Raw genomic sequence first — 15,717 nt, 5'->3', positions numbered from 1 at the left:
TGGAGGACAGCATAACAACCCACTCCAGTATTCTTGCCTGGAGAATCCAATGGACAGAGGAGCCTGGCAGGCTACAGTCCATGGGGTCGCAGAGTGGGACATGACTGAGCGACTATGCACAGTACAGCAGCACCATGTCCCAAGCACTTTTCCAGGAGGTAGGGATAACAGAGTGAGCTACAGAGTCCAAACCTTGTCCTCTTGGAGATTATACTATACTGGGAAAGAGATCAGTACTCAAGTGTAGATTAAAACAAAACACGATTTCTGAGAGTGTTGTGAAAAAGCGAGACCAAGCTAAGGGGACAGCATGTCGGGGTCGGGGTCTCAGACATCCAAGCTCACAGCCTCCTCACCCCACCCACGGTGAGGTTCTGGGAGAGGGAAGACACCAGGGCTGCGGGGACGGTTACCTGGGCCCCACCCTCGAGGGCTGGATACGGGCAGTGCCGGGCCAGATCCCCGCCCGCAGCCGCGCTGCACGCTCGCGGTCGCCGCCCTGGAGGCGCGCTCGCTCCCGGGAAGGGCGCGCTTGTGCGGGTCACCAGGTGAGGCGGCCGCGCGGCCTGGGGGCGGGCCCGGACGAGGCCCCGCCCCCCGAGCCGTCCATAAATGCGCAGGGCGGGCGGCCACCGCTGTAAGGAGCGCTGCTGGCAGGTGACCTAGAGGTTGGGTCGCCTCGCGTCCCGTCCGCCGCGCGCCTGGGTCGGGCCGGGCTCGGAGCCCCAGCCATGCTGTTCTGGCACACGCAGCCCGAGCACTACAACCAGCACAATCCCGGCAGCTACCTGCGGTAAGGGGCTCGGGCCGGGGTCCGCGGGCGGGGCGCCGTCTGACGTCCGTGGGCCGGGAAAGGAGCGACCGGGGATCCCGAGCGCCCTCGCCACCTCCTTACTCTGTGCCCTTTGGGGACTGAGGGAGATCTGCCCAGACTCCCGCCTGGGACAGACAGACCGACCCTGGCGAGACCCGACGCTCGGAGTTGCGGGCCCGCGCGGGAGGGGGGTTTGCAGAGCCTAGTGCTCGCGGGGCTACTTCCCCGACGACCCCGGGCGGGCACGGAGTGCACATCTCTGGGTCGTAATCTCCCCGGGGTCTTTCCACTTCTGCGTCTCTCCTCTCCCGGCTCGCGTCGAAGAGGAAAGTTCCTGCCGTCGGTCTGGAGCTGTCCCGGGAAGTCTAGTCCCCTGCTCTTTGCCCCCTGCCCGCCCGGGCCCCTCTCCGAGCCTCGCGTCCTCTCCAGTGTCCTTGGTCCGCCCGAGGAGCGAGCTAGCTGCTAGCGCGGCCCTGCGCTCCGCCTAGCGGACCTGCAGCGGGGGCGGGCGGGGGCTCGGGAGGGACCGGGTGCCCTCTCCCACTAGGTGGTCTTGGTATGTGGGTCCGAGGCCCGCACGTTGATTGCCCTTGATGGAAATCTTTCTTCTTCTGCAGGGATTTGACTAGTGCTCTTCAGAGGGAAAAGTAAGTCCTGCCTGTTTTGCAAAGTTCTCTCTCCCGTCCCCTTGAAGGAAGTGGCACCCCCGTTAGCTTCAGTTCCTGGAGGATTGTTTTTCCCTGTTGTGCAGCTGGCTGGGTACTAATGGGCAGTCATTTCACTTTCTGAACTCGCCTGAACCAGCTTTAGCCTGTCTTTATTTCCATCCTAGTCACAGTTTATGAAATGTGCCTAATTTAACCCAAAGGGCATTTGATGTGAGCTCAGAGAAAGTGAACCGTGGGCCAGACCACCCCACAGAAAGAACTATCCTGCCTGCTTTATTTTATTTTTGACCCCCAAAAGTTCCAACTCAGATTTAACAGTACAGGTGGTGTGGAAATCCTAACTTTGATAGATATTTGTCTAGTAGTCTTCTCTGAAGACAGCCCAATTCCAGCAGGCAAAGGAATGGTTGGGAATAAGAGATATGTCTGCTGTGTTTTATTCATGGGCAAGAGAGGTAGGAGATGGCATAAGCCTAGGGTTTTAATTAAGGACTTATGTCTCACAGCAGACCATGGTGATCCACCAGAGCAGGCTCCTCTGGAAGGTGTTAAGCCCACCAGGCAGATTTTTTTTTTTTTTTTTCCTGCATTGTGTGGTATATGGAATTTTAGTTCACTGACCAGGAATTGAACTCGAGTCCCCTGCAGTGGAAGCCAGGAGTCTTAACCACTGTACCTCCAGGGAATTCCCCACTGGGCAGATGTTAATCTCTGGTAAAAGATTGTGTCCATTCACTTACCCGAAATGCTACAATGGAATACATTTTTATTGTATCGCAGGATGCAATTTTAGTTGTAATTTTGCCTCAATTTTAGTTTGTAGCCATTCAGTTTGTTGCCCTACCTTATAAATGGCTTTGAAGGTGACCCTGAGTGAAGAAGTGAATGTATATAAAACTTCCTGGACACCGAAAATGTCATCCCTTTAGGGAATAATTCTCCTCTTGAACTAGAGGTGCCCTTACTGTAAGAGTTTGGTATTGCATTCATCCTGGTGAGGTGGTTGGGAATTGGGGTAAAAGGTGCTATAAGGCCATATGGGTTTCTGGGGTCATATGGGGACCATGGATAAAGACTCATTTGGTCCACACTCTCTTTTTTTATGTTACTTCTTGGAAGCCAGGGCTTTCACACTTGGAGAGGTTGACCTTGATGGATGCCATGGGGAGGGTCCATGAACATGCCCCTGGTCCCCTTAGAGTGAAGAAGATCTTGTTCTTTTGCTTGGTTTGTGCATTTAATTTTGGTCGTCTCATCACTGTGCAGCATTTGTTCAAGTTGTGTGACCTTCCTGGGGTACTGGTCTGTACTCCCTTCTTCCCTACTTCTGTTTGATGTTCTGGTGACTTTTATTCCTCAGCAGATAAGGATACCAGGATTGAAATAAGTTACTGTTGAGTGATGGCTCTTCCCCCAACCCTGGCTACTCCCACCTTTTTTTTTTTTTTTAATTTAAAGGCAGCAGCCCATGGATTATTAACTTAACATGGTCTGGGCAAACATGAAATTATGCAATCCCCCGGGAATCATCTTTTTGCTTCTCCCCCTGTTCCTGGATAACCACTTAGACTGGGCATGTGCCCCAATCTGGACAAGGGAAGGCATGAGGTGGGGGACCCAGGGCAGTGGGTGGTGGCAGGGGCGGCCCTTCATACAGAAGGTTCCTAGGTGAGCCACAGCTGGACTTTTCCTTCTGAAAGTTGGTCTGACATGCTGGGGTATGTGCCCGGCTTGTGTTTTAGATACTTGTGTGTGGTGTTGTATGAGGAATAGATTGTATCAGTGACTCTGCTGTTTACATAGTGAAGTGAGGTCAGTGAATCTGATTCAGCACCCGGGACACTCGGAGGGTGGAGGCTTATGGAGATAAGGGCACAGGACCCTTTTTTGGCGCCAGTGTCCATGCTGTAATCTCTTCATAATCCAGAGAGCTTAACCAAGTCCCTCTTGCATGCAAGTCATTCATGTTCTCAAAGATTTTGTTTTTCCTTGGGGATGCACTTAAAAAAGCACATCTAGAAATAAGTTCTCCAGTCCTAGGCTGATGTGAAGCTGATTTTTTGGATCTGATGGGAATTTTTGTTTAGAGGTGGAGGAAAAGAATCTTTGAGCATCTCAGTATATTCCGTTTGGGTGAGAAAACTGAATTGAAACCATGGTTGTTCTTGTTTTGCAGTTAAGAGATATTAACATGACCCTTAAAATAGGGTTTATGGGCCAGCTGTCCTTTCTTTTTAGAAGTGTGGAAGTATGTCTCAGTTTTTATGAGTGAAGTAGACAGTTTCTGTATTTGCATGGTTTACAGATCCTAGAGGACAGGATTGTCTTGGTCTGAGATGTGACCAATAGCTAGAAGAGTTTATTTAAAAAATAAAATATTTTGTTCGAGTTCTTGTTATAAAAGCCAGACACTTGTGGATGGAAACCATGAGACATCTGAATAAATCTCTCAAAGGTCATAGAGTGAAAGTAGAATCATCCAGGATTGGTCTCCTCCATTGGGAAGCATTTTAGAGTATTTGTGACGTCGTGTAGGGAGCTGAACCTGCTAGCTGCGCTAGGCTGGGCTGTGTTGCCCTTGATGCTGCCCGAGGTTGGCCACTTAGTCCTGCCTTTGCACGTTGGCTCCGAGGGCCCTGCTCCTGACCCCTCCCTCCTGTGTGTTGCAGCGATGTCCTCGCTCTGCCCATCTTCAAGCAGGAGGAGCCCCAACTGTCCCCTGAGAACGAGGCCCGCCTGCCGCCCCTGCAGTATGTGCTGTGTGCCGCCACATCCCCAGCTGTGAAGTTGCATGAAGAGACTTTGACCTACCTCAACCAAGGTAGTGCTGGAGCACCGGGCCAGGGTGGAGCCTGGGGGCTGAGGGTGCCACCCAGCAGTGGGGAGTTGACCTGAATGACTCATTTGGGCCTGTTGCCTCGTCATGGTGGGAGAGATGGGGTTTGGGAAGGGTTTCTGCTGTCAGATGGCATCTGTTTCCTAGCTGTGAGACTTCCCAGCCTCAGTGTTTTCTTCCCCCAAAGTGGACACATCAGCTGTGTCTCACTCAGGCCAAACAGTGTTTCACATTCCATGTGGGCCCTCCAGGGAGCAGATGATGCTCGGTGAATGGCGGCCATAGTTATACTTGCTATTTGCTGGGGCCACACCTGGTGCCCTTTCCTGGACATAGATTGAGCCTTTGGTGTACGGGGTCAGCTGCCCTTTCTGGAACTGCACCTATCAGTGATGGGAAGGCCCATCCTCAAGGCTGGATTCCACATGTGCCAGGCAGTAGCCCTTTGTAGCGATGGGGACGAGCGTGCTTACCGTGTCCTGGCAGAAATGGCACGGGGTTTGAACTTTGCATTCCGATCCCAGCCCTTCCCAGCTCTGTGACTTCCCCTCAGAGCCTCAGTGTGTTCACGTGCAAAATGAGAAGTGTTATTTTGTGACGTTTGAGAGAGTTAAGGTGTGTGAAGTGCAGTTTCCATTTCTGATGTTCTTTATCAGGACACATGGACCAGTGGCCTAACCGATGACCTTTCTGTGGTTTTTGTGTGGTTATGTGTCTGTGTTGATTGTCCTTCCTCCCTGGATCACCTCAGAGGTCCTGGCATCCTGTGGAATCATTGCCTTTCCATTTCGAATGGGAAGAGCCAAGGAGCTGGGGGATGCAGTGCTTTCTGGAGGGAGGTGGTGGCGGGGGCAGCAGTGTGGTTACAATTTATCTTACACGGGCAGCTTCCTTTCTGTAGAACTTTGATTCCCTGATTTGGGGAACGGAAGTCCAGATGGGGTGGGGGTGGGATGGAAGTTCAGCCTGCCATCAGGCTTACCTCTGACAGCTCAATCTGCCCACTTCTGGGCCAGGAACAAGCTCAGAATTAGCAGATGGCTCTGTGTCTGCCTCTGGATGCGGCCAGGGGATGGGCATGCTTATCCCTGTGAGTGGCTCAGCGGCCTCAGTGGGTCCCCAGGCCAGGCTTAGGCAGCTCTCGGGCACCTGGCTCAGGCCCTGAGATCTATGTTCCATCTGCTGAGGCCGGTGACCCGTGATGGCAGGTGTCTTGGCTGGTGGAAGAATACCTGTGTGTCTGTGCTTGTTTGTGGAATGGCTTTGGCCATTTTCCTTTCTCTTTCATGGAAGGTCAGATGCTACCAACTTAGGTACCTTCAAGCAGCAGCTGTCCTCCCCTGGGCCTCTGCTCTCTTGCCTAAGTGTCACATAAAGAAGCTGGGTGATGTTTACAGAACGCTGGGGTCTGGGGTGGTTCTTGTTCCTGGCCGGTCGTGGGGTCTGAGGCCCTGCTGGACCTGCTGCTGGTCTAGTGTGCCCACCTCTGCCACTGCTTCCCACCATATCTGTAAGGCCTTTACTGTCTCCTGTACCTTCCCTCAACTCCTTCCCTCCTTTCTTTAATCAGTCACCTTTGGGCAATGTTTGACAGTCAACACTACCTCTTTTAAAAAGGAGTTATCCTTTGCTCAATATAGATAAGTTGAAAGAGAGGCAAAAAGAGCTGCCCAGGGGTTAATTTGGTGTATTTACTTTAGATCTTCTTTTTTAGTTATATGTTCCCGATTATTGAAAATAATACATGTCATCAAATAGGTAACTAATCAGAACCTGCTATATAGCACAGGGAACTCTATTCACTGTTCTATAATGGCTTATATGCGAAAGGAATCTTAAAAGAAAAAAAGTGGATATACGTATATGTATAACTGATTCACTTTGCTATATGCTGGAAACTAACACAATGGCGTAAATCAACTATACTCCAATGAAAATTTTAAAACAAGAAAATAATACATGTTCATTATGGGAAACTTGGATCATTTAAAAGGAAGTAAGTTAAAAATTAAATTGAAATCTCTAGTTTCACCTGAGAGCCGTTGCTAACCATATTTCTACATATTCGCATATGTAAAATTAAAATTATTACAGTACTGCAGATATATGCCCTGTTTTCTTTGTTTACTATATTTATGAGCTTGTCTCGTGTTAATAAAAATGCTCTGAGATTACATTTTTGTAATGGTTGCATAGTATTTCAGAGTTCTATTAACTTTGACTAGTCTCATGGTATGAATACTTAGTTTTCAGTTGTCTTTGTGTGAAATGTTGATTATTATTTTAGATAAATATAAATCAGAGATACACTTACTGGTTCAAAGGAGTTAAGTAAGGCTTTTGCTACATCTTGCCAAATTGACTTCTCAGCTGAATGTACCAATTTACAAGGTAGCCAGTAGGGTATGTTTTACTGTCTCTCATATTGGATATTGTTGCTTTTTGCCTCATTAGTGAAACAGGATTTAATCTTAAACTAGCATTTATATCATTGCTAATGTGGCTGAATATTTAAAAATATATTTATTGATCTTTTAAATTTCTCCATCAGTTATGTTCATGTTCTTCACACACTTTTTTACTGGTATGGTTCTATCTTACTGATTGTAACAGTTTACCCTATATGAAGAATATGTATTTTTTGTGATATATGTATTTATGTGACAATTATATTTATTTTGTGATAATTAGATTTATGTGTGAGATATATATCATGAGTTTTTTTCAGTGTAGATATTGAATTTCAGTATATATTATCAAACCTTTTCAGTTTTCTAAAATAAGTTTTCTTTTATGTTTAGAATGCCTGCCTACCCCAAAATCAACTTAGTGGTTTCCTAAATTTCATGTTTCTAAATTTTTACATTGCAGTGCACTTGGAAGTCTTCTGGAAATAATAATGTCATTTAGTGATACTTTGGCTTATTACTGCATAAAATATATTTATTTCTTTTTTTCCCTAGCCTTACCAGTGGGATTTATACTTTCATACATTGCACTGGAAATTTGTGATGTGATCTAACAGTCTAAGTTTATTTATTTTTCTAAATAGTTAACCTACTAGTTGACACCTGGTTTATCTCTTAGTCTCACTGGTTTAAATGACACTTTGAAACATTTGAAAAGCCATACTCTAAAGTACTAGTCCAGAAACAGACCCTTGTATAGATGTTTTCCTGTACACCTGATATTCATTGATTCTTGCCCCACTTCTAGTTGCACTAATTATAGCTTGAAAATATGTCTCTTAGACATTTTTAATCACTTATTCTTAAGATAAATTTTTATAGCCATTGAATCTTCCTTCTATAGTTAATTATTTTAATGAGATTGTATGCTTTATAAAGTTGTTTTTTGATTTTATTAAATATTTATAATATTTTCTATTATAACCTCAAACACCACTTAAAATGTCTGCATCTAGATTATGATTATCTAATAAATTTCATCTTCCACATTAGCTTCTGAGCTCATCAAGGGCTTCATTTCCTTTATCTTTGTCTTCTCCCAGGCTAGAATTCTACCCAGTACAGAACAAAAGTTGAAGGAATAAAAAAAATAAAATGTCTGCATATTATTTCACTAGTTTCTGTTATTATTTGGGACATATTATTGTCATAACTCCCTGTTGGCTCAATTGGTATAGAATCTGCCTGAAATGCAAAAAACTGCCTGCAATGCAGGAGACCCTGTTCGATTCCTGGTTCAGGATGATCTCTTGGAGAAGGAAATTGCAACCCACTCCAGTATTCTTGCCTGGAGAATTCCATGGACAGAAGAGCCTAGTGGGTCACAGTCTGTGGGGTCCCCAGAGTCTGACCCAATTTAGTGACTAAGCTGCTGTTATTCACTCACTAAGTTATGTCCAACTCTTTGTGACCCCATGGACTGCCACACACCAGGCTTCCCTGTCCTTTACTGTCTCCCGGAGTTTGTTCAGATTCATGACCACTGAGTCGATGATGCCATCCAAACATTTTATCCTCTGTCACCCGCTTCTACTCCTGCTCTCAAATCTTTCCCAGCACTAGGGTTTTTTTCCAGTGAGTCCACTCTTCAAATCAGGTGGCCAAAGTATTGGAGTTTCAACTTCAGCATCAGTCCTTCCAATGAATAGTCAGGGTTGATTTCCTTTAGGATTGACTGGTTGGATCTTCCTGCTGTCCAAGGGACTCTCCAGAGTCTTCTCCAGCACCACATTTTGAAAGCATCAGTTCTTCGGCTCTCAGCCTTCTTTATTGTCTAACTCTTATATCCATACATGACTACTGGAAAAACCATAGCTTTGACTCCGTGGATCTTTGTCGGCAAAATGATGTCTCTGCTTTTTAATACGCTGTCTAGGTTTGTCATAGCTTTTCTTCCAAGGAGCAAGCATCTTTTAGTTTCACAACTGCAGTTACCATCTACAGTGATTTTGGAGCCCAAGAAAATAAAATCTGCCACTGTTTGCATTTTCTACCCATCTATTTGTCATGAAGTGATGGGACCAGATGCCATGATCTTCATTTTTTTGAATGTTGAGTTTTAAGCCAGCTTTTTCACTCTCCTCTTTCACCTTCATCAAGAGGCTCTTTAGTTAGTTCTGCTTTGGTTTCTGCCATTAAAGTCGTATCATCTGCATATCTGAGGTTATTGATATTTCTCCCAGCAATCTTGATTCCAGTTTGTGATTCATCTAGCCTTGCATTTTTCATGATGTACTTTGAAAATAAGTTAAATAAGCAGAGTGACAATATACAGCCTTGATGTACTCTTTTCTCAATTTTGAACCAGTCATTGTTCCATGTCCAGTTCTAACTATTGCTTATTGACTTGCATACAGAATTTCTCAGGAGGCGGGTAAGGTGGTCTGGTATTCCCATCTCTTTAAGAATTTTCCACAGTTTGTTGTGATCCACACAAAGGCTTTAGCATAGTCAATGAAGCAGAAGTAGATGTTTTTCTGGAATTCTCTTGCTTTTTCTATGATGCAACAGATGTTGGCAATTTGATCTCTGGTTCATCTGCCTTTTCTAAATCCAGCTGGTATATCTGGAAGTTCTTGGTTCACGTACTATTGATCCTAGCTCGAAGGATTTTGAGCGTTACCTTGCTAGCATGTGAAATGAGTGCAATTGTTGAGGTAGTTTGAACATTCTTTGGCATTGTACTTCTTTGGGATTGGAATGAAAATTGACCTTTTCCAGTCCTGTGGCCACTGCTGAGTTTTCCAAATTTGCTGGCATAATGAATGAAGCACTTTAATAGCATCATCTTTTAAGATTTTAAATAGATCAGCTGGAATTCCATCACCTCCACTAGCTTTGTTCGTAGTAATGCTTCCTAAGGCCCACTTGACTGAACACTGCAGGATGTCTGGCTCTAGATGAGTGACCACACCATCATGTTATCCAGGTCCATTTTTTATAGTTCTTCTGTATACTCTTGCCACCTCTTGTTATTCACTTCTGCTTCTGTTAGGTCCTTGCCATTTCTGTTCCTTATTGTGCCCATCTTTGCATGAAATGTTTCCTTGATATCTCTAATTTTCTTGAAGAGATCTCTAGTCTTTCCCATTCTATTGTTTTCCTCTGTTTCTTTGCATTGTTCACGTAAGAAGGATGCTGGATCTGTAAATTCCAAAGTCATTTAAACCATTGGATACTCATTTCTCAGTGTAGTGTCAGTCCATTGCCTTACATCATGACTTGGATAAGGTGTGTTCCTTGTGAGTGTTCTGTCATCAACCCCATGACTAATTTTGTATGCAGTGAAAATGGTTTGAGAAGCAAAGTTTGTGCTCTTCCTCTGAAATGGAGTCCTAAGGAGAAGGGGTAGATAGCAGTTGAGGGGAGGTCCACAAACTCCAGGCCAACCTCTTTGTCAGTGGCCAAAGGTCACTGTGGAGACATCTTTCCTGAAGACTGGAGCCAGAGGGAAGAGATGAAGTAGGTGGTGGGGGAGGAGTCAGAAAGATCAGAAGAAAGAGAACCTCAGGCAATCTGTGTAGGGAATTCTGGCTTTGAGATAAGAACAAGTTTGCAAGCATGGCTTGTTATGAAGAAAGCTTTGGTATTTCCTACCAAAACAACTCTTAAATTTTAAACACAGTAGTGGATTTTTCCAAGAGTCTTATGTTCATTCATGGAATAAAACTTCCTGTCCATTGGAAGGAGAGTGACAGAAAAACCATGTCCAAAGGCAAGAATGGGCAGAGTGGGTTGCAATTATGCGTACTATTTGTGAAGAATCCTAAGTGATTCAATGGAGAAGGAAATGGCAACCCACTCCAGTGTTTTTGCCTGGAGAATCCCAGGGACAGAGGAGCCTGGTAGGAGGCCGTCTGTGGGGTGGCATGTAGTCGGACATGACTGAAGGGACTTAGCAGTAGCAGCAGGGTATGGAACCCAACAAGGAGTGTGAATGACTGGAGAGGTAGACCAGAAGGCCAAGGTCTCCAACTGCCCTGTTGAGGTTGAGCCCCTATGGGCAAGGCATTTACCTCCCAATGCCTCTAACTCCTCACATATACAATGAAGGAAATAAAACATGTACTATGTAGGTAAAATGAGTTAATGCAGAAAGAACACTGAAAACAGTGTCTGGCACATGCGTGAGTCCTCAGTCATGTCTGACTTTTTGTGACCCCATGGACTGTAACCCACCAGACTCCCCTGTCCATGGGATATCCCAGGCAAGAATACTAGAATTGGTTGCCATTTCCTCCTCCAGGGGATCTTGCTGAGGGATTGAACCTGTGTCTCCTTCATCTCCTGCATTGACAGGAGGACTCTTTACCACTGTGCCACCTGGGAAGCACATAGTAACCATTCGCATATTAACCATTATTAATAATAAAGTGAATATATGTTTCCCCTATCCTATTTGAAAGCTATTGTGGTCATCACATTGGAACTTTGAATTTGCTTTACTTTTTTTTTGTTTTAATCTTTCTTTTCCTAATTGAAAGATTAACATAAGGTTGGTTCTAGAACTAAGAATTGTACCCCTTAGAATTGAAAGATGGTAGCTTTGGGGTAGATTAAAGGCAGGAGGAAGCCCTGCTGAACTTTTCTGTTAGTTCTTCATTCATGGTACAACAAAATAAAAGACATAACCCGCAGGGGACATTCCTATTCAGAGTGTTAAAATACTGTCTTTAAAACTGATTACAGAAAATACTGGACTCCTTCCTCCATGATGTGAGCTGTTGTGTTAGGCGTACTTTAATTGCAATGTGGGGACCCTAGGCTTTACAATTCCCAAAGCACTTCCTGGTGTTCCCTTTTGAGTAATTCTCCTAAAATGTATTATTCCCATTTTACAGGCTGAGAGAGGTGGCAAAATCAGGCAAGCTTGGAGAGCAGTTCAGCATTGATGTGATCTTGAAGGGAGTTCTGAAGGGGTAGGCACTTGGTTTTCCTAGGGACTCCTTCATAGGCAGGATTCTAGGCTGGTGCTTCCAGGAGCTGTGTCTGCCACCTGGAACTCCAGATGCACCTCTGAGGGAGGGAATATGAGCTTTATAGGGGAGAAGGGCAGGAAGCAAAGGATCCAAATGGGGCCGGGAGAAAAATGCCTCCTGGAACAGCATCAAAACCCCATAATCAGTTTCTCCTGCCCCACCCTCTCCCTCCTGCTCTCCAGCCACCTGACCTGAGGGAATGGCCAGAAGATAAGAGCCCCCAGCAGGAAGTCTTGTCTTCTGGGATCCTAGAAGTGAGGAAACTTCTGCTCTAGGGGTATCACTTAGCCTCTAAGACCCTCAGATTCCTCATCTGTGGAATCAAGCCAGGTTTCATTTTGTGGGTTGCCTTGAAAATTAAGTGAAGAACTAACGTCTGGCAAATAGAAAGCCACAGATTTCCCCCTCTCCCCAATTATATCTGTAACTTTGAATTTAAGGAATGAGGCAAATGATTAGTTACTTTGTTATCCTTCTTCCTTTGCTGAAGTTTTCTTCCCAGATTAATTTTTAGCCTGAAGTTTGGGAATATAAACTGAGGAAACCAAATGATCCTTGAATACATTACTTTTTATCTTTTAACGCTTTCTCCCTTATTCTTTGCCGAGTATAAAAATAGCACATATTTCTCGTAAAACAGAACAGCCAAACAGTACAGAAATTTGTAGTGTAAATAACTTCTCATAATTCCACTTCCAAGATTTTTCTTAGTCATAGATTAAACCATGTATGCCTAATCTTATAGTCATACGTTAATCAATGTATGTCTAATTATATAGGCACACATACATATGCACTTATAGGAATGTGTTTGTCTCTTTTTTTTAAGAGATCTTATTATGTATACTATTTTGGCAAATATCCTCAAAATCTTCCGCGTGTATACATTAAAAACAAACAAACAAGCTGATCTTCCTCTGGGTCTTTCTGATCCATTGTATGGATATTGCGTAATTTGTTCTCTTGAGGAACATTAGGATTGTTCCCATTTTTTCATAATTACACCCAGCACTCCATTGATCATCCATGTACACATATCTTTATATTTAAACAAAAAGTGAGAATATCTGTAGAATCAATATCTAGAAATAGACTAGCTGGCACAACATTTTGATAAATGCTGACGCTGCCTTATTGGCATGCAGTGGAGTCAATGGAGTTGTCCCATTTGTTGTTTTATGAATGATACTATCTGAATTATTGTTTACTTTCTCCTTTATCATCTCTCTTCCATATCTACACACATGGAACATAAACTTCCTGAGGCAGAGACCTTGGGTATCTCTTTCACTAATACAGTGTCTGGCACACAGAACTTCTCTGAATGAATGAAGAAAGTCTATTTTTCTGTACTTTTGCCAATAATTTTTAACCTTTGGTAGAGGGCTTCCCACTGGTAAAGAATCTGCCTGCCAATGCAGGAGACACAGGAGACATAGATTTGATTCCTGGGTAGGAAAGATCCCCTGGAGAATGAAATGGCAACTGCTCTAGTATTCTTGCCTGGAAAATTCCATGGACAGAGTAGCCTGGTGGGCTACAGTCCATGGGGTTGCAAAGAGTCATATGTGACTGAGCATGCACACACACACAATTAGTGGGGAAAATATAAGGTATTCCTGTTTTAATTTTCACTTCCTCAGTGATGTTGAATATTTTTTCATGTTTGATTTTATTGTTTCTATGCTTTTTTGGGCACCCCACTCCAGTACTCTTGCCTGGAAAATCCCATGGACGGAGGAGCCTGGTAGGCTGCAGTCCATGGGGTCGCTAAGAGTCGGACATGACTGAGTGACTTCACTTTCACTTTTCACTTTCATGCATTGGAGGAGGAAATGGCAACCCACTCCAGTGTTCTTGCCTGGAGAATCCCAGGGACTTCGGGGCCTGGTGGGCTGCCGTCTATGGGGTCGCACAGAGTCGGACACGACTGAAGCGACTTAGCAGCAGCAGCAGCAGCAGCATGCTTTTTTGTCTTTCATCAGATATACTCATTTTTCAAGTGGATTTTTAAAGTCATTTTTTATTTATCTGTGTGGGCTCTTTGACGTACTCCTTTCCCGATTTGGAACCAGTCTGTGTTCCATGTTCAGTTCTGACTGTTGCTTCCTGACCTGCATACGGATTTCTCAGGAGGCAGGTCAGGTGGTGTGGTGTTCCCATCTCTTGAAGAATTTTCCAGTTTGTTGTGACCCACACAGTCAAAGGCTTTGGCATAGTCAATAAAGCAGAAATAGATGTTTTTCTGGTTCATAGTTCACGTACTGTTGAAGCCTGGCTTGGAGAATTTAGAGGATTACTTTGCTAGCATGTGAGATGAATGCAGTTGTGTGGTAGTTTGAACATTCTTTGACATTGCCTTTCTTTGGGTTTGGAATGAAAACTGACCTTTTCCAGTCCTGTGGCCACTGCTGAGTTTTCCAAATTTGCTGGCATACTGAGTGCAGCACTTTCACAGCATCATCTTTCAGGATTTGGAATAGCTCAACTGGAATTCCATCACGTCCACTAGCTCTGTTTGTAATGATGCTTCCTAAGGCCCACTTGACTTCACATTCCAGGATGTCTGGCTCTAGGTGAGTGATCACACCATTGTGATTATCTGGGTTGTGAAGATCTTTTTTGTATGGTTCTGTGTATTCTTCTTAATATCTTCAGCTTCTGTTAGGTCCATACCATTTCTGTCCTTTATTGTGCCCATCTTTGCATGAAATGTTCCCTTGGTATTTTCTTGAAGAGATCTCTAGTCTTTCCCATTCTGTTGTTTTCCTCCGTTTCTTTGCATTGATCACTGAGGAAGGCTTTCTTATCTCTCCTTGCTATTCTTTGGAACTCTGCATTCAAATGGGTATATCTTTCCTTTTCTCCTTTGCCTTTCACTTCTCTTCTTTTCATGGCTATTTGTAAGGCCTCCTCAGACAACCATTTTGCCTTTCTTTATCTTGAGGATGGTCTTGATCACTGTCTCCTGTACAGTGTCATGAACCTCCATCCATAGTTCTTCAGGCACTCTATCAGACCTAGTCCCTTGAATCTATTTGTCACTTCCAGTGTATAATTGTAAGAGATTTGATTTAGGTCATACCTGAATGGTATAGTGGTTTTCCCTGCTTTCTTCAATTTAAGTCTGAATTTGGCAATAAGGAGTTCATGATCTGAGCCACAGTCAGATCCCGGTCTTCTTTTTGCTGACTGTATAGAGCCTCTCCATCTTTGACTGCAAAGAATATAATCAATCTGATTTTGGTATTGACCATCTGGTGATGTCCATGTGTAAACTCCAGGAGTTGGTGATAGACGAGGAGTCCTGGCATGCTGCAGTCCATGGGGTCGAAAAGAGTCGGACAGAACTGAGTGACTGAACTAACTGATGGGCTCTTTGCTTCTTTGGGATAATGTGTTAGACATATTTTCCCACACTTTCATATATTTTATTCATTTTGGTTTCATTTGCTTGTTCTTTATTTTACATGGTTAAAGGCCTTTGCCGCTTTAAGATCTTAATATTCACTTACTTTATTTTTCTGAAAAAAATATTTTTTGGCATGGAGTGAAAGTGCTGAGTCCTAACCACTAGACTGTCAGGGAATTCCCTTTTTTGTTAATTTTTTAAATTTTATTTTAATTTTTAAAAATTCATTCTTTAATTGGAGGGAAATTGCTTTACAATGTTTTGTTTTCTGCCATACAACAACACAATCCAGCCATGATTATACGTATATCACCTCCCCCTTGAGCCTCCCTCTCCTCGCCCCATCCCACCCCTCTGGGTCATCACAGAGGCCAGCCTGGGCTCCCCATGTTGTACTGCAAATTTCACGAGGTATCGGTTTTACACGTGGTAGTGTATATGTGCTGATGCTACTTCCTCCATTCGTCCCACTCTCCTTCTCCCGCTGGGTCCACAATTCCATCCTCTGTATCTGTGTCTCCATTCCTTCCCTGCAGTTCA

At 44.2% G+C, this 15,717-nt stretch overlaps 1 protein-coding gene across 1 annotated transcript in view; it reads left to right on the top strand.

Moving 5' to 3' along the window:
• The first annotated feature begins 651 nt into the window (after nucleotides 1-651).
• TFCP2L1 (transcription factor CP2-like 1) overlaps nucleotides 652-15,717 on the top strand; it is a 62,373-nt gene continuing 47,307 nt past the window's right edge. Inside the window, exons 1-2 of the mRNA XM_010860816.1 lie at nucleotides 652-793; nucleotides 4,152-4,303. Of these exons, the coding sequence (XP_010859118.1) occupies nucleotides 732-793; nucleotides 4,152-4,303 (214 nt within the window). The 5' untranslated portion in view covers nucleotides 652-731. The remainder of the gene's footprint in view (nucleotides 794-4,151; nucleotides 4,304-15,717) is intronic.

Source organism: Bison bison, unplaced genomic scaffold, assembly GCF_000754665.1.
Source record: "Bison bison bison isolate TAMUID 2011002044 unplaced genomic scaffold, Bison_UMD1.0 scf7180017864471, whole genome shotgun sequence".
Lineage (NCBI taxonomy): Eukaryota > Metazoa > Chordata > Mammalia > Artiodactyla > Bovidae > Bison > Bison bison.
Note: the sequence above shows the minus strand (reverse complement) of the source record. Positions and strands in the feature narration are given on the sequence as shown.